This window comes from Lynx canadensis, chromosome B3 (assembly GCF_007474595.2).
Source record: "Lynx canadensis isolate LIC74 chromosome B3, mLynCan4.pri.v2, whole genome shotgun sequence".
NCBI classification, from domain to species: domain Eukaryota; kingdom Metazoa; phylum Chordata; class Mammalia; order Carnivora; family Felidae; genus Lynx; species Lynx canadensis.
In genome coordinates, this window is record NC_044308.2 from 80744271 (window position 1) to 80767487 (window position 23217).

At 39.5% G+C, this 23217-nt stretch overlaps 1 protein-coding gene and 1 pseudogene across 2 annotated transcripts; one reads left to right on the forward strand and one right to left on the reverse strand.

Moving 5' to 3' along the window:
* The first annotated feature begins 990 nt into the window (after positions 1 to 990).
* On the forward strand, positions 991 to 21568 carry AP4S1 (adaptor related protein complex 4 subunit sigma 1). 2 transcript variants are annotated; one of them, XM_030318892.1, is made up of 5 exons: positions 991 to 1190; positions 4392 to 4478; positions 5322 to 5390; positions 11474 to 11485; positions 20960 to 21568. In XM_030318892.1, exons 1-5 carry the CDS (start codon positions 1053 to 1055, stop codon positions 21086 to 21088), a joined length of 435 nt encoding a protein of 144 aa, XP_030174752.1. In that variant the 5' UTR covers positions 991 to 1052; the 3' UTR covers positions 21089 to 21568. The 2 variants fall into 2 exon arrangements, with proteins under 2 accessions (XP_030174752.1, XP_030174753.1); XM_030318893.1 differs by having other exon boundaries at positions 11474 to 11555; positions 20934 to 21044.
* LOC115516338 lies at positions 7172 to 7742 on the reverse strand (annotated as a pseudogene).
* Positions 21569 to 23217: the final 1649 nt, after the last annotated feature.

The following is a 23217-nucleotide window of genomic DNA, read 5'->3' on the forward strand; positions in this document are numbered from 1 at the left end:
TTGCTAGGGGTAAAGATCAGAAGATCAGAAATCACTACTTCTTAATTTTCCATCAGACAGAACTTTATAGTTCTAGTACAAATACCCTCCACTCTGCCCTTCATGTACTGAATTTTTGCTCAAGCAATGAGAAATTGCTTATATTCTTCATATCCTTTTGAATATTAGCAGAAGCTGAAGAAAAATAGCCTGGCTGTGTCCTTATAACCTCAACACAGTCAGTAGGATGAAGAAAATCAGACCACAAGTTAGACCTATGTCAACTCTTAACTTGTCCTCTCAGGATGGCTCCAAGTCTGAATCTCCCAAGGAACACATTTCCAGGCAGTACTGGATTACAGAAAGTAGGGGACGGCATTCACTCAGGTCTTATATCAGTGCCATACTCAGCAGGGAGCAGTTCTATCCATTTTGGGAAATCTCCATAATTTTCAACTTCTGAACTTTTTAAGACCTTTCTGCATTTTTACGTGTGTATGACTTGAGTGGTGTGATCAATGTTTCTGTAAATATTTACTGTTTTTCTATTTCACTTAATGCCAGCAGTTTTGTACTTTAATAAAATGTTCTATTCCCTCTCTCTCTGCCCCTCTTCTGCTTGTGCCCTGTCTCTCTCTCTCAAAAGTAAATAAACATGTTTAAAAAATTTTAAAAATGTTCTAAACATTGCAAAAAAAAAAAAATCACTGCTTCTTCCTCTTTGTAATCTCTTAGTACTTGACACATAGTTGGCGCCAAAAAAAAAAAAAATGATGAATCAAATGAACAAATAGGAGTAGAAGGACTGTGGAGACTCAAAATTATGTTTTGGAAGATAGCTAATGAAAATGTATGTTTAGTTACTTATTAAAACCTCATTTAATTAATAGAAGTAAAGATCAGTATTATCAGATCACATTTTATTTACTTCTGTTTCATATGTAGAACACATTTAATACTATTCTTTGAGGACTGATCTCACCTTTTCGTTGTTCTTTCATCCCTCAAGTTCTAGTTTCAGATACCCCTTGACATAACTTTTGAACTATCCGGAAAAATACTGGCCAGGAAAAATGATAAAATTTTTCCTCATGGTGAATAAACAAGGGCAGACCCGACTTTCTAAGTACTATGAACATGTGGAGATTAATAAGCGTACACTTCTGGAAACGGAAGTCATAAGGAGCTGTCTCTCCCGATCCAATGAGCAAGTAAGTTTCTGATTCTCTCTTTTATCTCTGTATTCAACTTGTCAATGGCAGGTCTGTTATTACTGAGTCTCGAGGGCCATCATTTTCTTTGAACTACATTCTTTCCATAGCTATTAGGGACAATAACAAATGAAGTGACATGAAGACTGAAGCATAGCTCTCTTTATATCCCCTTAAGGAAAATACAAACAAGGAGAACCAGGAAACATCTTGAGTTCTTATTTAGGCCAGCATATTTGTCTCAATGCACTGTGGAAGTGGCAGCTCAAATTTATTCCAGCTAATAGACATCTTCTTTTTTTTTGTTCACATGAATTTAGCCCTTACAACTCTCAGGAGTGCCTCTAGCAGGTGGCTTTCTTTAAGCCAAGGGACGAAGGTCAGATGATTGATATAGAGGTGAGCACTCGAGACAGACTTGGTGCCAGAGGATGACAATATGATCCTCACGTGAAGTGTAATTTTTTTTTCTGCTTATCATTTTTATAAACTTAACACCAACGTAATACTAGAACTAGTGACTTAAAAACAAAACAAATTTGGGGTGCCTGGGTGGTTCAGTTGGTTAAGTGTCTGATTTCAGTTCAGGTCATGATCTCACGGTTCATGGATTAAGCCCCTCGTCGGGCTCTGTGCTGACAGCTCAAAGCCTGGAACCTCCTTCGGATTCTGTGTCTCCCTTTCTCTCTGCCCCTCCCCTACTCGCACTCTGTCTCCTCTCTCTCTCAAAAAAAAAAAATAAAAAAAAATAAATAAATAAACTTTAAAAAATAAAATAAAAAAACAACAAATTTGATTGGAACTTGTCTTGTGTTATGATGTAGATGGAGTAAGTGGAAGTTAAAAATTAATAGAAAATAGTAAATCTATCCATTCTGTCAAAATTGAGGTTAAATAAAATCATTAAAATAATAACGAATAGGAATTTTAAAAACTGAGCTCATTTTTACAAAGAAGTTTACTTGGATAGTTACTGAATCCAGGTCCTAAACTTTGAGTCCACTGAAAATCACTGAACAAAGTGCAGCAAAATCAGAAAGCTTGTTTAAATCGCCCATTAATTTTGCCACTTCTCCATTTCACAGCATATGTAGAAAGGCTGCCTGTGGGAACCCCTGCTAAGTCTTAAAATATTAAGGTCCATCTGTGCTCAGAAGTTACATGTTGGAACTGTGTTTCCCTTGGCTTCTAAATTGATTTTCCAGTCTCAACATCTCAGAGTCCTCTTTGAATTACCACTTTGGCCTGCCATGGCACACACCGCCTCATTTAGTTGTCTAAAGGGAACAGAAACTATTAAAGGGCCGTGTTAATAGCCACATACTTTAAGTAAACATAAACAAACTCCAGAAGTATTCCTGTTGAATCTTTCTGCAGAATGCAGGCGCTGCACAATTTCAGGCACTATTTTCACTGATAGGTTACCCTTGGAAATACATGCTTTGGAATGAATATACTGTTACATAATTTTGAAGCATTCTAAATTATTTTAGATTTTAAAAGGAACTCCCTGGGCTTTGGGATAATTAGGCACTGAAGTAACACAATCTCAGCTTAGTTTTTATGTTATCCACAAAGGTACTTCGTTGTTTTGTTGTTGTTGCTGTTGTTTTGTCTTTTTGTTGTTGTTGTTGTTGTTGTTGTTGTTGTTGTATGTCAGAAACTCCTGAGAGGCTTTGAAAAATGTTCTTTAGTTCTTTCAACAAGGATGTATTTCCTTGAAAGATCCAACTGAGCAGAAATCACACTGGCTCTACAGTGAACAAAAGCTGCAGAATGGTCCTGTACTTCTTTTATCATAATTTTATTTCTTTTTTTTTAATTTGAGAGAGAAAGAGAAAGGGGGAGGGACAGAGAGAGAGAGAGAGAGAGAGAGAGAGAGAGAGAGAGAGAGAATCTCAAGCAGGCTCCATGTTCAGCGCAGAGCCCGACATGGGGCTTGATCCCACAACCCTCGGATCATGACCTGAGCTGAATTCAAAAGTCAGACGCTCAACTGACTGGGCCACCCAGGTGCCCCTATCCTAATTTTAAATAAGAGCCTCAAATGCCTCCATTTTAGATTCTCAAATGACTTTCCTATGGAAGAAATTTCACAATTAAAACATACCACTTCATCTCCAGGTACACCAAGAGCAATTCGGGCACCAGAAGCGATTATGCCAGTGCAAAAAGCCATACAGTTCATGTTCAATCACATTTGGTCAAGCACACCCAACAGTCCAAAGAAAGGGCAACAATGTGCTGTTAGCCTGCTGTCCAATTTCTGTCTACCTAGTGCCTTCCCAACACCCTTTGTACAATGGATGTAGGAGAGAGATGAATGGGGAGGGAGTTGTTTTATCCACAAGTCAGTGGTGGTAAACTAGTTATTAACTCCTAGGAAGCAATGTTTACAATGGGAGATTTTGACTATCATCTGCCCCACAAAAGCCAAGATTTTAAATAATTTATAAAAGAGTCTACATTGATTCTTTTCATGGGTCTAGAAAAAAGAAATCAAGATTTTTCTTGATACATACATGTATGTATGCCGTGTATATTTGGCTGTTCACTGGCTATTAAATAGGACAAAACTAAACCTCTGATTGCTTCCAAAAGAGCCTGGTGGAAATGGAAAGAAGAAAATCTTTGTCATGTTGGCTTATTTTCATGTTGGGGGCAGTCTGGTACCTTTGCCTGCTGACTTCCACACAGAGCAAAGCAAAGGAATGAGAAGGAGTTCAGGGGGAACCCACGTGGATGCTCAGAGCCTTTTTTTCTAGACCCCTTCTCAGCCTCCCGTTAGAGATGCTTCCATAGTCCCCTGAATATTGTGAAGAGGCAACCCACAAAGATTGTTTAACATTTTTAAACTGTAGATTTCTAGGAATGTGTTGACCCAATACTGAAATCAGAACCTAGAAATTATGCATGCCATTTTGAAGAAATACTTGTTGTCAGGGCACCTGGATGGCTCAGTCATTTGAGCATCCGACTTCAGCTCAGGTCATGATCTCGCGGTTTGTGGGTTCAAGTCCTGAGTCAGGCTCTGTGCTGACAGCTCAGAGCCTGGAGCCTGCTTCGGATTCTGTGTCTCCCTCTCTCTCTGCCCCTCCCCTGCTCATGCTCTGACTCTGTCTCTCAAAAATGAATAAACATTAAAAAAATTAAAAATACTTGTCAACTATAGCAATTAATATCTAACTGTGTTTTTTCTAGTGCTCTTTCATTGAATTTAAGGATTTTAAGCTGATTTATCGACAGTATGCAGCTCTCTTCATTGTGGTTGGAGTTAATGACACTGAGGTAAGATAAGAGACGAGCCTATGGAAAATTCAAGAAAACTAAGAATAATAGTCTGATTTTTATTCCTCCGTAAATTGATATATTCCTTCCTACTTGCCTACCTAAGAATTATCTTGACTCTTGAAGGATCTTGGTTTCTGTCAAGGTTAGGGAAAGCTGTGTGGAAAAGAAATACCTGGGATTTTTCTTGGATTAGATGAGTAGCTTGTGGGGAAGCACAAAACCACAGAATGCCTTCCTCAACCCTAAGCAATACCAATGTCCTACCGTGTTCTTTGTGGCACACTGGGGCAGCTTAGACATGTGTACAGGCCAGTCAGTTGTAGCGTTAAATATAGGCTCATATACAAGAAGCCAGAGCAAATGATAAATATGGTTGTGTTGTGATTGAATTTCCTCAGATTTAGTTCACCTTTCCAGAAATGTCAGTCCCAGATCAACAGTACCTGTGGCTATTGAATCCTTGAAAAACTGTTTAAGATCTAAAATACTTGGAAATCTCAAGTTGATTATTTTTTATGTGTGAACCAAACCTTGAGGTAGTTTCCCCATCTTCACAAACAGAAAAGTAGTGGCAAGAAGATCCTGAAAAACTGCTTCAGCCACTTGATGACAAGATCAGGGAGTAGTGCTCAAAACCCTAAACACTAGACTCCGTCTGGTTTCAGTCCAGCTAAACTCATTATGAACTTAAAATCTTAGAGGTTAAGATTTTTGACATTTCCCCTACCGATAAGCGTCTTTCCAACAAGTGAGTCATAGAACCATTCTGAATATTTGTCAGTGTCCAATTTCCACATGAGCTATACTAAAACTAATTGTACCCTTCCTTTTTTATTTTAGAATGAGATGGCAATTTATGAATTCATCCATAACTTTGTGGAAGTTTTAGATGAATACTTCAGCCGCGTGGTAAGTCTAAAAACTAAAAAAATGGTTTTTGTCTTCAACCCAACTTCCCAGAAATAGGTCTATATCAAGAACACATGTTAATATAGAACTTCAATGTGCAAAAGTTAAAACTCAAATGAGGCCACATTTTCTTTACCTTTCCTTCTGGCTCATCAAAGTGTTACAAACCTATGTGTGCCTTAGATCTTTATAAAGACTTAGTTCTGCAAGACTGAGAACCTCTTATGTCTTTCTTTTAAGAGACTTTGCTATTTAATTTATTCTCCCTCTCTTATTTTTCTTTTGCTTTCCCTCCTAAGGCACTAGGACCCTTTTTAGTTTAGGAATCATTTCTATCCAAACCCTTGCTTTGATGGTCAAAACCAACTCCCCTTAAGGAACACATGAGTTCCTTCCCCAAAACCCCTTTTTAAAAAAATGAAATGAAACAAAACAAAACAAAACCCCAGCTGTATTGAAATATAATTTACATACCCGAAAACTCACCCATTTAAAGCATGCAGGCCTTTTTGGGCACCTGGCTGGCTCAGTAAGTAGAGCGTGTGACTCTTGATCTCGAGGTTGTGAGTTTGAGCCCCACGTTGGGTGTAGACATTACTTAGAAATAAAATCTTAAAAAAGAAATTAATTAAAATAAAGTTTATAGGTTTTAGTATTTACACGAGTTGTGCAACCACCACACAGTCAATTTTAGAATATTTCCTAACCCCTAACAAACACCATACCTATTAGCATTTCCTTCCCAGTGATCCCCCTCCACCTGCTCCAGGTCTACTTTCTATCTCTATAGGTTTGCCTGTTCTAGACGTTTCATGTAAATGGAATTGTATAATATGTAGTCTTTTGTGACTGGCTTTTTTTACTTAACATAATGTTTTCAAGATTCATCCATGTTGTATCAGGTATCAGTACTTCTTTCCTTTTTATTGCCAATTAATATTCTGCTATATGGATATACTATATATTATTTATTTATTCATTAGTTGATGTATATGTGGGTTATTGATACTTTTTGGCTCTTATGAATAATGCAGCTTTGAACATTTGTGTAAATATTTTTGTGTGGCATCATAGTTTTAGTCTACCTAGGAGTGGGATTGCTAGGTGATGTGGTAATTCCATGTTTAACATTTTGACACACTGCCAAACTGTTTTCCAAAGTGGCCGCATGATTTAAATTCCCTTTAACAGTGGTTGAGGGTTCTAATTTCTCCATGTTCTTACCAAAGTTTGTTATTATCTGTCTCTTTGATTATAGCCATCCTAGTGGGTATGAAGTGGTATAGAGGCCAATCAATGGTGGTTTTGATTTGCATTTGACTACTGGACAACAAACATTGAGGAGCTTTTCATGTGTTTATTGGCCATTTGTATATCTTCTTTGGAGAAAAAGTCTTCAAATCCTTTGCCCATTTTTCGCTTGCACTATTTGTCTTTTTATTGTTGAGTTGTAAGAGTTCTTTCTATATTCAGAATACAAATCTCTTTGAGTGAACTGATTGAATACAAAAACAAATCTATTTGATTGAACTAACTTAATATGAGTACCTATCAGATATAATTTAAAAATATTTTCTCCCCTTCACTGGCTTTCTTTTCACTTTCTTGATAGTGTTCTTTGAATTACAATAATTTTTAATTTTGATGAAGTTCAATTAATTTTTCTTTTGTTGCTTATGTTTTTGGTGTTATGTCTAAAAAGGCTTTGGAGCACCTGGGTGGCTCAGTTGGTTCAGCGTCTGACTCTTGATTTCACCTCAGGTCATGATCTCACAGTTCCCTAATGTCATGAAGATTTACTCCTGTGTCTTTTATTAACCCATACACAATTTCTTGTCTTCAGGTTTGTTGAAGCGATAAGTCAGGCAACATTTGCCACCATAATGTCTGTCAAAGTGGCTAGCACCACATTCATCTGAAGGGCACTCCTGACAAAGGGACTGATTTTGACATTCTCATCCAACTTACAGTATTTCAGGATGGCCAGTTTAACCTTCTTTCTCTTATGCTTATTCTTCTTGGAAGTGGTGTTTAGACTTCTTCCTTTTCTTAGCACCACATAAAGTCTCAACACAAGATGAAGAGTGGGCTCCTTCTGCAGTTGTAGTCAGAGTATATCCATCTTCCGGTTGCTTCCAGCAAAGATCAGTCTCTAATGACCAGGAATGCCTTCCTTATCCTGAATCTTGGCCTTCACATTTTCTGATGTATTTGAGGGTTCAGCCTCAAGAGTGATGATCTTCTCCATAAGGGTTTTCACGAAAATCTGCATCCTGGTGGTGGTTCCAGATGGCAGATTGGAAAAACTTGAGTAATTTTTGTATATGCTATGAAGTGGGGTCTAACTTCATTCTTTTGTATGTGGCTATCCAATTTTCCCAACACCATTGGTTGAAAAGACTGTTCTCCACCGCCCTCTTAGTGAATTGTCTTGCACCCTTGTTAAAAATCAGTTGACCACAAGTGTAAGGATTTACTGGGGCACTTGGGTGGCTCAGTCTTTTGAGCATCTTAGTTTGATTTCAGCTAAGGTCATGATCTCATGGTTCCTGAGATCAAGGCCCGAGTTGGGTTCTGTGCTGACAGTGTGGAGCCTGCTTGGGATTCTCTCTCTCCCTCTCTCTCTCTGCCCCTCCCCTGCTCATATTCTCACTCTCTCTCTCTCAAAAATAAATAAACATTAAAAAAATTTTTTTTTGACAGAGAGAGACAGAGCATGAATGGGGGAGGGGCAGAGAGAGAGGGAGACACAGAATCCGAAGCAGGCTCCAGGCTCTGAGCTGTCAGCATAGAGCCTGACGCGGGGCTTGAACTCACAGACCACGAGATCATGACCTGAGCTGAAGTTGGATGCTTAACCGACTGAGCCACCCAGGCGCCCTGATAAACATTTTTAACAAAAGAGCACATGTTAAAAAAAAAAAAGAATCAGTGAAGGTGTTTTACTCTGCTCCCATAGGCCTTCCTGAGCCTTAGTTAGATATTCTTGAGAGGTAGTAGTGGCACAAGCTGAGTTTTCAAAGTTGTTATGTTTCTTTCATTTTGCTTTAATTTTTTTTTAATGTTTATTTATTTTTGAGAGAGAGAGACAGAGCATGAGCATGAGCAGGGGAGGAGCAGAGATAGAGAGGGAGACACAGAATCCAAAGCAGGCTCCAGGCTCTGAGCTGGAAGCACAGAGCTCAATGTGGGGCTCGAACTCACAAACCATGATATCATGACCTGAGCCCAAGTCAGATGCTTAACCGACTGAGCCACCCTGGCACCCTTCTTTCATTTTGCTTTTAAATAAAAGGATTTGGAAGAAACTGTTTCTAGGCTGCTTCTTCCTGAGGCAGTGAGTGAAATCTCCATAATAAGTAATATTGAGTTCACTAAAGCCTGCTAAGGGCAAAACTCATGTTAAGAAGTTATATCTTCAGCCTAACTCCTAATACCAGAATTGTTTGGCAAATTCCTTCTGCATGGGACAATCAACTAGCCTGTCTTCATTGCCTTAGTGCAGTGGTTTTCAAAGTGTTGTTCCCAGCGACATAAACATCACCTGGGAACTTACTAAAAATACAAATTGTGGGCCCACCTCAAACTGTTGAATCAGGAATTCTGGGTTGAGGTTCAGCAATCTGTGTTTTAACAAGCCTTCTGTATGATTCTGATGCATATTTAAATTTGAGACCCACTAACTTAATGCATGAGGCTAACTGTCAGCCACTTCCTCATTCAGGGGTTGGATCTTGGAATTGCCTCGTGGCCTGCAGGATGGCAGTGCATCTAGTTAGGAAGGAAGTAGTGCTGAAGCTGGAAGATGGCAAGGAGTCAGGCCTTTCCAGACTGGCCTTGAGGAGACAGGGGCCACTGAGGCTGGCTTTAAACTCCATGTTTGTATTGACTGCTTGGAGAGGATGCCATAAATCAGCACTGACCAAAATAACTTTCTGCAGCAATAGAATTGTTCCATGCGTGTGTTATCCAGTACAGTAGGCACTAGCCATGTATGGCTTTTCAAAACTTGAAATGTGATTACTGTAACGGAGGAAGTGAGGAATTTAATTTTAATTCATTTAATTTACCACAATGATGCTAGTGGTTACCATAGTAGACAGCACAGCTCTAGCTCCTGCTTAATCCTGACAACACTGTCTTACTTACTTACTTATTTATTTTTGACAGAGAGAGAGAGAGAGAGAGAGAGAGAGAGAGAGAGAGAGAGGCAGAGAGAGGCAGACAGAGGATACCAAGCAGGCTCCACACCATCAGTGCAGAGCCTGAAGCAGGGCTCAACACAGGGCTCGAACTCACGAATAGTGAGATCATGACCTGAGCCAAAATCAGGAGACACTTAACTGACTGAGCCACCCAGGCCCCCCTGACTACCACTCTCTTAAGACAGATTGGTTTGCAAGTCAGGGTCTGTGATTCAGAGCTGGCCATGTTCAGCCATTTTAAGGCAACACCTATCAAGAAGAATAACATTTCCCAAAAGAGTAATGTTTTAAACCTGGGATGATAAGAGTGAGTACAAGGGCTATCATTGCTAAGGTTTTTGAAATTATTATTATTATTATATTCAGTGACTGAGAATAAATAGCACATTGCTGAATTCTTGCTGTAATTCTGGGAAGAGAGTCAGTGACCACATAAACCACAGAAGTGAAGATTAGAATTTAATGTAAACTGGTGATTACACAGGACTCGGACAGTACTGGGAGATGACTCAGTTTAGGATGACAGTAGCAGAAAGGAGAGAAAAGCGGAGGGAAAAGAATACTATGGGAAAGAAAATAGAATCTGTCCCACTCAAAGAATGCCTTGTCATCTAAGATTTATTTTTAGGTTTGTGAGTTTTAAACATTCTTTCTGAGGCTATTTTTAATCTTAGTTTCCAAATCTTAAATTTGGAGATCAGTCTCATGCTGTCTGGGCTGAAGGAAGCATCTCAGCATCACGTTTCAAAACAAAAAGCCAACCCAGTTAGCTTCAACGGAGGCAGTTTTGCAAGAGAGGACAGTGGCTGTTGAGGTGGGCTCAGCATTTTCAGTCCTTCACTTGACAAACCCGAAGTCCTTCCAGATACAAATTTAACTCTGTTTACTTTTTTCTCCCTCTATGACTTTTATTTTAAATGTTTATTTACTTTTGAGAGAGAGAGCATGAGCAGGGGAGGGACAGAGAGAAAGAGAGACAGAGAGAGAGAGAGAGAGAGAGAGAGAGAGAGAATATCTGAAGAGAGAGCCCAACACAGGGCTCGAACTCCCAAACCGTGAGATCACCACCTGAGTGGAAGTTGGATGCTTGACCAACTGAGCCACCCAAGCACCCCAACTTTTTTATGATATAAACATCTATGATCACTAAAAAAAATTAAAAATACATATAAGCAAAAAGAAAGGGGAGAAGATCATGAGTAAGTTCATGAACTACTGATAGATACTATTAGGTACATTTCCTTTTAAACTTTATGTATCTGTCTATATCCAACTATATCTGTATCTATCTTTACATATACATATATCCATGGGATAATACTGAATATACCGTGTTGTAACTTGCTTTTATTTAACAATGTCAGTACTTATATATCTGTATCCTCATTTGTGGATCTGCTATAATTTATTTAACTAGTCCCCCCTTGATAGATACTTAGCTTGTTTTCAATAATTTGCTACTATAAACAACATTACCCTGAACATCCGATCACACATTGTTATGCTGTTATCTAATTATCTCCTTAGGATAAACTTCTAGAAATAAAACTGATGGATTCAAAGGGTATGCATATTATTAAGGCTTTTGATACACATATCAAATTAGCTACACGTCATCTGAACAGGTTGAGTTAGTCTAGTCCCTCTACCTTTCAAAGATGAATTGTTCTGGTTGGCAAAATTCCTCTAAACTGCAGCCTGTTTTTCTTCTTAAAGAAAGCACAAGCCCAGACTCCCAGCCTTCCTGCTCTCACGCTTCTATGTACAGAGCTGCGTCCCCCACCTGCTACCCGGCTTGTGGCCAGGGCAGCTGCTAACTGCTAAGCGCACGTGTCCCAGGGGCTCATTCTCATCCTTGTACTCTTTTCTCTTTTCCAGAGTGAATTAGATGTATCCTTTTTCAAAGCCATGAGCCAGGTTTTCCTCAGTACTTGGCAAAGCACAGGCTAGTCCTGATCAGGTAAGTGCCCTGGGTCAGGAAAACAATTCACCAGAATCCAGTATGCCGATCATCAACAACCAACAAGGTAGTCAGAGGTATGTAGCAGCTTTGCAGAAACAACCCTGCCCTTTTTTACAAAGATAATTCTTGTTATGATTTTTCTATTTTTCAGACATGGCAATACTATGGTAGTAGTTGATAATAACTGATATATAATAGTGTAACTTCTTTTAAGCATATAGAATAGACCTTTCCAGAATCTAACACAGCCAGAAAGTGCTTGGTCCTCCTAGAGAGAATGGATTTTCATGGCTCCAGGTATAAATCTCCAGAAATCCCCCATGTGATCAGAATAAGGCCTTCAAGGATGATAAAATGGAGGGTTAAAGAAATTGCCTGTCTTGTATCCATTTACTTTTATAGCAGAGAAAGCTCTCCTTTTCTTCACTTTCTTCTCCCTTTTAAATCAAAGTATGCCAGGGCCTCCTCAAATAAATATTATTTGCTTCAAATACTGCAGACCTGTGGATTTCAGCAGGGCCCCCTGGGCTTTGTAAGTACTCTGAGAAGCAAGTGGACTTTTTAAGTTAATTTTTACTACAAAAATCTGCATACCATTTGAAAACAATAAATGAAAGAATCCACTGGGAAAACATCAGGCTTAAATCTAGAATAGTAACATTAAAATAAATATATATTAATTATAACATGTTTATATATCTATATCTACATAGATATAGATATATATATCTATACCACACACATATCCATTAGACTGGTATATTTGGGGGAAATGGCCATTTAGCGTTTACTGTTGATAGAAAATGTCATCATGTTGATGACAAATTGGAGGCTGTATCTGGGAGCCTCTTTAAATTGACTGAGAAAATCTGAGTGCCCTCTAGTGGTGAGTGACCTAAATCTATGCTCCCTTTGACCTAGGACACCCAAGACCAGGCCGTGTATTAAGGTGTTATTTTTATTCAGCATGTTACATTCCATTTTAACTAAGCCCTTTAAAGCAACTCACAATAAATCTCTTCCTCTTGTACAGGGGAATAATAAAAATGCCTTTTGATTTAAAAAATCATCAGGAAGATGGCAAAGCTGTTAAGACACTTCATTAGGAGTACAGAAACCCAAGTTCTGCTTTCAAACCTGCCACCAAACTATATGTGTTGGACAAGACACATAACCCCTTTATTTCAAAATAAGAGAATTAGGCTAGAAGAGCTTTAATTCCCTCTCGGCCTTAGTATTTGATGTTGCCATGACTCTAAGTGAGCTGAGTTACCTTACACCTAGAACAGGAAGAAAGAGTCTAACTGGTCTAGAAGTTCAGAAAATTAAAGTGAGTCAGATATAACAGAGTACGTATTATAGCTGAACTTGTTGTATTGATGTGTCTTACGTACTAACTACAGGTAGAGACGGGTTTGTCTTTATAATCCTCTGGGGTATAGCCTAGCTCCAAGTCATGAGCTCCACCATTCTTTCTCTTTTCTTTTTTCTTAAAGATTTTATTTTTAAGGAATCTCTACACCCAAAGTCACAACCCTAAGATCAAGAGTCGCATGCTCTTCTGACTAAGCCAGCCAGGTGCCCTGAGCTCCAGCATTCTTGTTCAAATTTAATTTCCACACCAAGGCACACAGTTTGTATTCTTTCCCTCTATTTTACTTAGTTTCATTTTTGCCTTCCCTTCCTTTCTACCTTATTTTTTTTTAATTAAAATACAATTAACTTACAAGGTTAGTTGCAGATGTACCTCTGACTAACTGACATTTTACTGGCCTTAGGAATTACTTAGGCATATCCACCTGAAATATTAGGAATTTTGCTTCGGTAAGAGAAGGGAACTAAGTCTTTCCAGACCTGGCAGTGTATGCCTTTGCTCCAGGCATAATTTCACATGGACTTCTGGTGGCCTAAAAGTGGAACGGGTAGCAGGGCAGGTAGGATATGAGATACCTGTCTTCTATTAACATTTTTAAAAGATTTCCACCCTCAGCCATCTGAAAAAAAATCTAATTAAAACCCATGTCTTTAGTCTGCCTCATACATAGTTTTTTTTTTTTTTTTAACTATCATGGGTCCAGGGAAGACCGCTACATGCCAGTTTCATAACAGTAAGACAAGGGAGCCTGTTGGAGATGCAGCCTCAGTTTCCTGCCCCCTTCTCTGTGCAGGACCATAGGTGTTCTGCATCACCACCCTGGTAGCCTGTAACCAGGAAGCTGCTGAAGCAGCTAACATTGTTTAGGTCTGCTGTGCCAGGAAAGCTTCCTCAGGCCTTGAAAAGCTGAAAACAAGCAACTTATAATCACTGCAGCCCGGAGCTGGTTCTCCCAACACTCAGAACACCCATCTTTGTGCTTGCTTGGGCTTAAGAAAGCTTTCCTCGTCCGCCCACAGGAAACAGACATGTTTTTAGGCTTGGCTTTGGTGCAGCACCCGGAGGATGGAAGTCAAAACCTCATGGAATTCCCAAGAAGCCCTTTACTTGCAAGCTTTTCCTCCAGAAGCTTTATCAGCCTGAAGCACCTTAAGAATGGGGCAGCTTTCCAGAATCCACCTGTTTAGACTTTGAGAAATAAAATGCACCATTTGTATACAAGCCCTAGAATGGGCCTGTTCTAGTAGGACTAACATCACAGAACATGACAGATGAGATTTTAAAAAATGGCCTAGGGGCGCCTGGGTGGCGCAGTCGGTTAAGCGTCCGACTTCAGCCAGGTCACGATCTCGCGGTCCGTGAGTTCGAGCCCCGCGTCGGGCTCTGGGCTGATGGCTCAGAGCCTGGAGCCTGTTTCCGACTCTGTGTCTCCCTCTCTCTCTGCCCCTCCCCCATTCATGCTCTGTCTCTCTCTGTCCCAAAAATAAATAAACGTGAAAAAAAAAAAAAATTAAAAAAAAAAAAAAATGGCCTAAGCACAAGAAATCAGGACAGAAATTCCGGCTTCTTGAAAACCCTTCCACTAAATGGAAACTGTGTGTTGCATTTAGTGTCAAGAGGGGCAGACTCTTGGGACCAAGCATGTCAGTGACATAAATCATTCACGTGCAGTGCAGAAGTTCCTATACACTCTTCGCGATCTACTCCACCTGCTGGGTTGAAATGTTGGCCAGAGAATTCCTGAGGCCCTGCTTCTTTAGGGAAAGTTTGCCCTATCACTCTAGTAGACTTATTTAAGACTTCCCATTCTGTGAATGAAGATGGTTTTTAGGAATCAGCTAATGAGCTTCTCCAGATGTGTTCAGCTATGTAGCCCCAGGTTTGCTGAATTCTCCAGACAAGTGATAATTCAAAGGAGCTGTCTCCACCTGCTTTGGTAAATAGGGAATGGCACCAGTGAACAGTGCTGTGTGGGAGATGCCCAATTCCTCCTCAGTTCAGTGCATACTTACGGTATGTGTGAATGTACAGAAAACCTTAACAGCCTTTTTGGTATTTGGTGCCTTTAAAGAGGCTTAAAGACCTTGGTTTATTTGGGCTAGAGTAGAATCCAGGAGTGCTATCTTTAGACTTCAACAACTAGCGTCCCTTTCCTGGGTCCTGTGCTTTAGAGGGCAATACTCTGGCTCTCCTTCAGGAACATCTCTCTCTCCATGGGGTGAGGATGCTTATCCAGAGCCTGCAGGTACCCAATCCACTTCTTGACCACCCTTCAGCTACCTTGGTCCCCAAAACTCACTGGGTACCCATATACCTGAGCTTGCTGCTAGCAGGACTGGTATAGACCTCTCCCCAACCCTTACCCCAGGACTGGCGGGGGTGGGGGTGGGGGGGGCAGGAATGACAGACAACCTGGGATAGTAGCTGGGGAACAGGCTGGAATCCCTATTTATATTGCAGTGCCACCTATACCATAAATATAGGGTAGGCCTAGAATCCAGAATGTTTTTCTTGATTCAAAAATATCTTTTAAATAAATCTTTATTTTCTAAGTCCTTAAAACCCAAAAGCCTGAGCAGTTCTAGAACCTTAAAGCTCATGTGGGTGATGTGAAAGTACCTCTTTATCGCAGTTGAGGGTGGGGGAGAAGGAAGGGCTTCCCTGCATCCTGCTTGCACTCTCTGTGACTCAGCTAATTTTCTACCATGGTGCTCCCTGGAGGAATGAAGGCACCCAGGCAGCACTAATCAGCACCACCAAGATTTGAAGTCAGGCCCTGATTAGGGCCCAGAGCCCACTGTGGGGCATCAACCTCTTGTTCCTTCGTTACTATCCTAAAATTACAAACACCTTTAGAGGTCCAGAAACCAGAATAGGGCTTCTCTGATTAGGAGATAATTTCAAACTGATTTAATGAGAAATCACAAAAGCACTTGTTCAACCAGGGGCTTTGGAAATGCTGGTAAGAAGAACAAAGTTCTCCAGGGAATCCCTCCAACACCACAGTAGTAGCTTCTAAATAAACTGAAACTGTCTCCATGTTCTGTCAGAAAGTCACAATAATAAATTAAGTCATTACCAAAAGATTTCTTTTGAGGTATTATGGAGTATGTGATTACATCAGGAATGGCTTGATATTGTCAGATAGGAGTGAACTAGCTCCCCTCTTCCTGAAGGTTACATTTAGAGTCCTAAGATTTGAGTACTTTGGAACTAGAAGAAAACTACACAATCATCAGGTTAAAACCTCATTTTTTAGATGAAAAGGCTGAAGCCCAGAGGGGTTCTGTGACATGTCCCAAAACATAGGGCTACTTTGGGACACAGCTGGTACCAGTCTCTGGGTTCCAGGGCCCTTGACTCCATGGCTATAAAATTAGAAGATTAAATTTGACATTATATATATATATATATATGTATATTTATATATATATGTATATTTGTAAATATACATATATATATATATTTTTACAAAATTTGTTATCATCTGGAGATTGTGGTGATTTAAGACTTAACAAGGCAGGGGCGCCTGGGTGGCTCAGTCGGTTGAGCGTCCGACTTCAACCAGGTCACGATCTCGCGGTCCGTGAGTTCGAGCCCCGCGTCGGGCTCTGGGCTGATGGCTCGGAGCCTGGAGCCTGCTTCCGATTCTGTGTCTCCCTCTCTCTCTGCCCCTCCCCCATTCATGCTCTGTCTCTCTCTGTCTCAAAAATAAATAAACGTTAAAAAAAAATTAAAAAAAAAAAAGACTTAACAAGGCATTTATATAGCGCCTGTCACCATGCTATCTTGGTGTTGTCAAAGTTTTTCCTGATGTAGGAAAGAAGTTTTGGGGAAACCCTAGTTTTCTGTTGGAGGAGTCGGACATGATGAGGGTATCTGTCGGTCTTCGTAAGAGCGTGCTCTCCAGGAGTGGCGTTCACATTGAGTAATTTCTAAACATCTTTTTTTTTTTCTTTTTAAGGTATGTAAATTGAAAGCAGGGCTGCAAGGGGTGAGAGCTGGCCCGTGGGCTCAGGGAGTATGTCTTTGGGAAGGGGAGGCCCTGAGGGGCAAGGGAGCCAAAACCTTGTAAGCACGAGAGCTGCAGTCAGTGCTGTCATGAGTGAAGAGTCTCAGAATGATGAACAGTCCCCAAGGGAGTCAGCCATTTACCTGGGAAAGGGATGTGAAGGTTCCAGATTAAACAGGTCTGCCCTCCGGACTTCTCCGACTCTCACTGGACTCTCACTGGCCTTCGCCGTCTCCTTATTTTCTCTAAGTGCGTTCTCTGCATCCTTCGATGCCATATCCATCCGCCACTATACCTGCCCAAGTCTGCCTGCCTTCCGCCCACTCCTTTTGTTCCACGCTTCCGGCTTCCAGCTGTTTGACTCAGAAATAGGGACAGCGGGTTATGAGGGGCAACAGTGTTAGGGGAAAAAACAAGAGAAACGGACAGCCTCATTTGACCCAATGCTGACTCTCATATTTGTGTGATTTTACATAAATCTATATAAATTTTAAAAAAACTACACCTGGATGTCTTGTTGCTCTCAGAATATGAATGGGTCTTTAAGGAAAAACCTATTGAAAACAAACAAAACAAAAAAGATAAATTCCTTTTCAGTGGCCTAATTCACAGGAGGCAATACTAAGCCTAAAAGTGAGCAGCAGACTATATTACCAGTAGAGTATATCCCGGACTGTGCACTGTCGTGAGTCTTCTATAGAATAATATTTGAATTTTATGAACACAAGGCCCTTCACAGTTTACCTAATTTCATGGGAGACTGAATTAAAATATAAACAGGAAAGCAAGTTTTTTCCCCACCCCACTTAGTTTTTCAACAACTTTGTTAGCTAGGATCTTAAAAAGAAAAAAAGAAAGAGAAACCAAGGAAGACGACAAGGGATCTAAGACCAAAATCTAGAATTATACATTTTAGTTTCTAGGCTGAGTTCTGCCTTAGAATTGCTTTTCAAGTCCCATTTGAATGTATGCTGCTCAGTTTTCTCTTATTAAAGGATAAATAGACCACTACAGTGGTGTTAAATTACCATACTGAAAAAGTGATTTATGATTCAGAGACCAAAATTCCAATGTGGGAACCAGAAACATTTTAATTAGAAAATTGGTTTCAGGTGGCACTAATATTACTGGGGTCCTAAGATGTTCCACTTCAATCCACATTACACATAGAAATTCAGCAAGGCTTGGGGCGCCTGGGTGGCTCAGTCGGTTAAGCGTCTGACTTCGGCTCAGGTCATGATCTCACAGCTCGTGAGTTCGAGCCCCGCATCGGGCTCTGTGCTGACAGCTCAGAGCCTGGAGCCTGTTTCCGATTCTGTGTCTCCCTCTCTCTCTGCCCCTCCCCCATTCATGCTCTGTCTCTCTCTGTCCCAAAAATAAATAAACGTTGAAAAAAAAAAAATTAAAAAAAAAAAAATTCAGCAAGGCTTTTGGGTCTCAGGATTGGGAAAAAGTGGGGCTTTCTGAATCTGCTCTTTAGGAGGCTGGCTGTAGTTCACATCAGCTCCAACCACAGGGTGTCCACGAGGGGAAACCAAGTGCCTGATGGATCTTTAAGTCAGTCAAGTTTAGTGTAACCCACAACTAGGACCCTCTTGAAAAAGTCCCTTCTCAGCTCACCACAGTAATAGACCAACAGCCTGGGCCTTTGTCGCTTCATCCTATTTGAGATGTCAGGGTTGAAGCATGTTTGCCTATGTTTATTGCCACAGGGCTTTGCATTATAGGGCTTTGTTTTGGTCCCTGCTCACCTGACATGTAGCTCAAATGCCATTATTCTTGGCTTCACCAGTGTGTACAAGTTGCTTATAAACCAAATCAAGATGTAAACAACAGCTGGATTCTTATTTTAAAGGAGTCACATGATTCCAGGTGGAAATCTGCTTTCAGGGTTTTGCCTCACACTGGATTTGGTCTGTGTTTTCCCTATATGGTGCCAGAAAGCTACATGGTTATTAAGGGTTTGAACCAGATACTCAGACAGGCAGTCACATGCCCACGGTACAGGGTGATCTCACTGAACAACTCATGTTTCTAGGATGTTGGGAAATTCAGACTTGTTGAAAGACCTTGTCTTTACAATGTGAGGATGTCAGTGGTTGATATGATTCAGCAGCAATTCTAATCTGAATTTCAAAACAAGTGGCTTCTTGCTCAAGGGGACATCTGAATTTTAGATCATCTACTTACCAAAGTCTTCAGCTTGATCCCTAAACTAACTCAAATAGACAGATTAAAATTAGATCTCCTCTCTCCAAGAAAATCATCTTGGATGAGTTCACATTTTCAATGCACCAAGGCTTTCATTGCCCTTAATGAAAACAAAAGGGGATTCTGCAGGCCATTTTTCATGCAGCCCCCTGTGCTCCCCAACTCCACTTTGTACTGAGCTGACATTCCCACTTTGGCTTCTAAGTTCTGGCTTCTGGGTCTGATGGAGTCAAGGGCCTAGTATTCCAGTCCCAATTTGGTCATGGACAAAGCAATCATCATCTATATAATTGGAAGACATTATTAATAGGTATATCAGAGTAAAGCTTTTTTTTTTTTTTTTCTTTTCTGGGTCATTTAAGGACAGTTCCCATGGGTTCCTGAAAAACAGTTTATTCTGCTAGAGGACTATTTGCACAGAGCTTAATGAGATATTAATGCAGAGCCTAATAGGAACTTAAAAGTCATTCACAGGGTTGTATCATTTTCTGTAGATGTACTTCACTAAACAAATACAATATAGATTTGAACATGTGAAATTATTGAGAAAAAAACCAGGTGGTAACAATTCACTTTACCAAGGTTCACTATTTAATTATGAACTTCCCTAGTGCATTTAAATCACTCATTTGTTGACTGAAGTTTGTCTATCTGAAACAATGTTTCAATCAGCTGTTTTTTTTTTAATAGACCAGGATCATGTTCTTTCAAGACATGGATTAATAAGCTATTAAAGTATAAAATTCAGAACCACTCAACTATTATCATCATCTCATTGTAGTTCCCATTCTCCTTTCAAAAAAGTTCTCTGAAGGGGCTACTGGGAGAAGAACTTGGCTCCTTCCAATTAGCTAGACATTGTAGTCTAACAACATTTTCGTCTTCCCCCATGTGCTATACTGACTTTCCACTAAGAACATCAGTGGAAGTGGCTCCATATTTCTCAAATGAGTATTTTTAGAACTGTTCATTTATGCAAGATAGTCTCATGAATTTCAGAATTTTTATCTACTTGGGAATTAAGTCAGCACTGACTTGCTTCCTTCATTCATATCTACTCTTGGTTATTTTTTTCTTCAGCGCGACAGAAAAGATAGCTTAAGACATAAGGTTTTGTAAAAGCATTTGGTTTTGGATGAAGTATTTAGGGCTGAGGCAGGGTATATACTCAGTAGCCTCAGGCCTCTCCTGAGAAGTGTAGAAGCAGAACCATCAAGCCAAAGCTGTGGACGTAAATTCCAGCTCCTGGCAATTACCACCCGTGTGACCTTGGACAGTGGCTCTGAGCCTATTTGCTCCATGCAAAATGAGGATAATGTGTAACATTTATACCATAGAGTTGTAGAGAAGACTGAAAAAATTATGTAAAACAACACAATGCCTGGAACATGAGTAGTCCATAAATCGTGGCTATTACTGTTGAGGTTATTATTGTCTGGGAAGACAATACTGTTCTTGTCCGGTCACCTTCTTGCCAATGTCACTTACTTTATTCTCTAGTTCATAGTAGATTCACTTTCCCTCTGGCTAAAAGGTATAGCTATTCCATTTCTGTGCACATAGGCCAATTAGCTTAACCAGGATGAAACTGGGTGTGCATGTGTACATTAAGGTAATAATTTCTAAAATAGACACCAATTTTAAATCTAATTTCATAAATTCTGTAAAATAAACAATACTTCATGCTTAGACTAATTTACATGGGAAAAATTATAGGCTAAGTGGTTAAGTTATTTAGTGTTACATGTTAATGTTAATAACATTTTTGTATCTCTAGAACTAATTTCCTTAATGTGAACTTAGATAATGTTTAATTTGGATAAAGTACACATTATTTTGGATGAGATGGTGTTGAATGGCTGCATTGTGGAAACGAATCGGGCAAGAATTCTTGCCCCTCTACTCATTCTTGATAAAATGTCAGAAAGCTGAATAATGGAAGTCTCTGCCAGACAACATCAACTTGTGGAAGTGAGAATACCATGGAATACCTCTTTACATCTGTAGCCCAAAAAGTCTGCAAGACTGTACCCTGCAAAATGGGGTACCCTTCCAAAGACATTTTATATAGGTGTTTTCCACAGTTCCTAAGTGGAAAACAAACTGTATTTTAAAATATGGTGTACAAAGAAAATTTTTCTCTAAGAGACAAATTTTATTTTCTAACCATAAGCATTTTTTCCCCACTTGTTCAACTTTTGTTGAGTTCTGAGGGTATCTTTTTTGTTCTTTGCTTTCCTTTGTATATTTAATTCAGGATAGCAGCATGAGAAGAACATGAGACATCTATCAGCCAATAAAGTTCTAAACACAGAGCACTTCGAATGTTTTCTGAATGCTTTTTCCTTAAAATGTCTTAAGTCCAAACTTCACTGAATTGTGTACCTAATAAAAATCGAGAATTAAATTTGATTTGCCAGTTTCTAAAAGCCTAATATCCATTTTATTGGCAATTGGTAATTACAATGTTGTCATGTAATTGATTCACTTATAATGTTACTACCAAAAACTGAGTGGTTATACATTAAAGGAGAGCCCTTACAACCATACTTTAGGCCATGCTGTAAATGGTTTGTCTTATTAGTAAACTTATTTGTAAATGAAGTTTACTTTAGTTCAAAGTCTAAAAACAGAATGCAAGAGAGTATCTCTGTTCAGGTTGGCATGATATGAAGCCTTCTCCCCCACTCCCTATCTTATTCCTTTGACTCCTTGACATGTCTGGAAGCAAAGAGAACTTAGTCACCATAGAAAACCAATGACCTAATCCTTCTCAACTTTTCTAGATGTTTTTGCTGCTCAGTAGAACACACAGAACTGTCTTAGGTAGAAAACATGTTTATGTGCATATAGGGTAGAAAGGCAGAAATAATGGAGGAAACAAATATAATCATGGTACTTTAAGATATTGTGCCATCCTATGGAATTCCAGGAGTTCTTTCATCTACAATACTGTTCTCCAAAAGAAGACATAAATGGACATTCCAGGCACTGATGATTCATTCAGTACTGTTTTTGTGTATGTGTGTATGGGTTTAAGTCTTTGTTTCTAAAAATCTACTTACATATTTAAAGTTTGCATCTATAAAGATCCAAGCAACCAGTCAATAATGGTTGCAAACCAAGCAAACCTGAGTTGGTTTAGACCCATTCAGAAAAGCAGAAGAAAGTCTTCTGACCTGCCAGAACAATGTGTATTGATCCGATACCTTTGCATTAAGTAGCCAAGGTCTGGGGAAAGCCCAGCCTAGATGAAAGTGCTTTGGAGGTCTTTCTAAGACATATTAGTTGGGAAACACTGTCCTAGTTGGTAGGCACTTAATCAGCAGCACATTCAGGTAACTGCTGAAACTGGTACACCAGAAGTAACTAGGGAGTGAACAAAATTAATTTTCAGGTCACACCAAAATAGCACTTGAATAACATCTTGGCACAGATTTCAGTACCTTTAGAGAATAACAATTAAAAAAAAAATACTAGGTAGATACCACAGAAAAGAAAGCTGAAGAATCCAGTATACGTGGAGACCCTAGTAGATATCTCGTAACACTTGACTCATGCAAAGTCAACTGTAATGTGGCTATCTGTCCTTCTAGGCTGTGTCATCTTGCTTCAGGTTTATTGCTGAACCGTGATGAACAGCTTTAAGTGATTTTCACACTCATGAAATTTATGTCTCAGATTGGTCAGCTGTACCTTGACTCCTAACATTTCATTTACTGAATATATAAGACTCATCGATTTTACACGCTACAGCAATGTGCTATGCCAGGATTCAGCAAACCTTTTCTGCAAAGGGCTAGAGAGTAAATATTTTAGGCTTTGTGGGTCATGTGGTTTCTACAAAACCTCAGTTCTGCCATTGCAGTGTAAAAACAATCATAGATAATACATAAATGAACAAGCATGGCCGTGTTGCAATAAGTTTATTTATGGACATTTGAAATTTGAATTTCATAAATTTGAAATTTCATTTGAATTTTGACTTTTGAAATTTGAATTTCAAAAATTTTTCACATCATAAAATATTGTTCTTTTTTTGCTTTTTTTCAACCACCTAA

Bases quoted from the DNA above. Each gene is read 5' to 3' on its own strand.
- AP4S1 (XM_030318892.1), top strand. From the start codon at position 1,053: ATGATAAAATTTTTCCTCATGGTGAATAAACAAGGGCAGACCCGACTT. The intron at 1,191-4,391 runs GTAAGTTTCTGA...TGTTTTTTCTAG, and splicing joins TCTCCCGATCCAATGAGCAA to TGCTCTTTCATTGAATTTAA. The intron at 4,479-5,321 runs GTAAGATAAGAG...TTTTTATTTTAG, and splicing joins TTGGAGTTAATGACACTGAG to AATGAGATGGCAATTTATGA.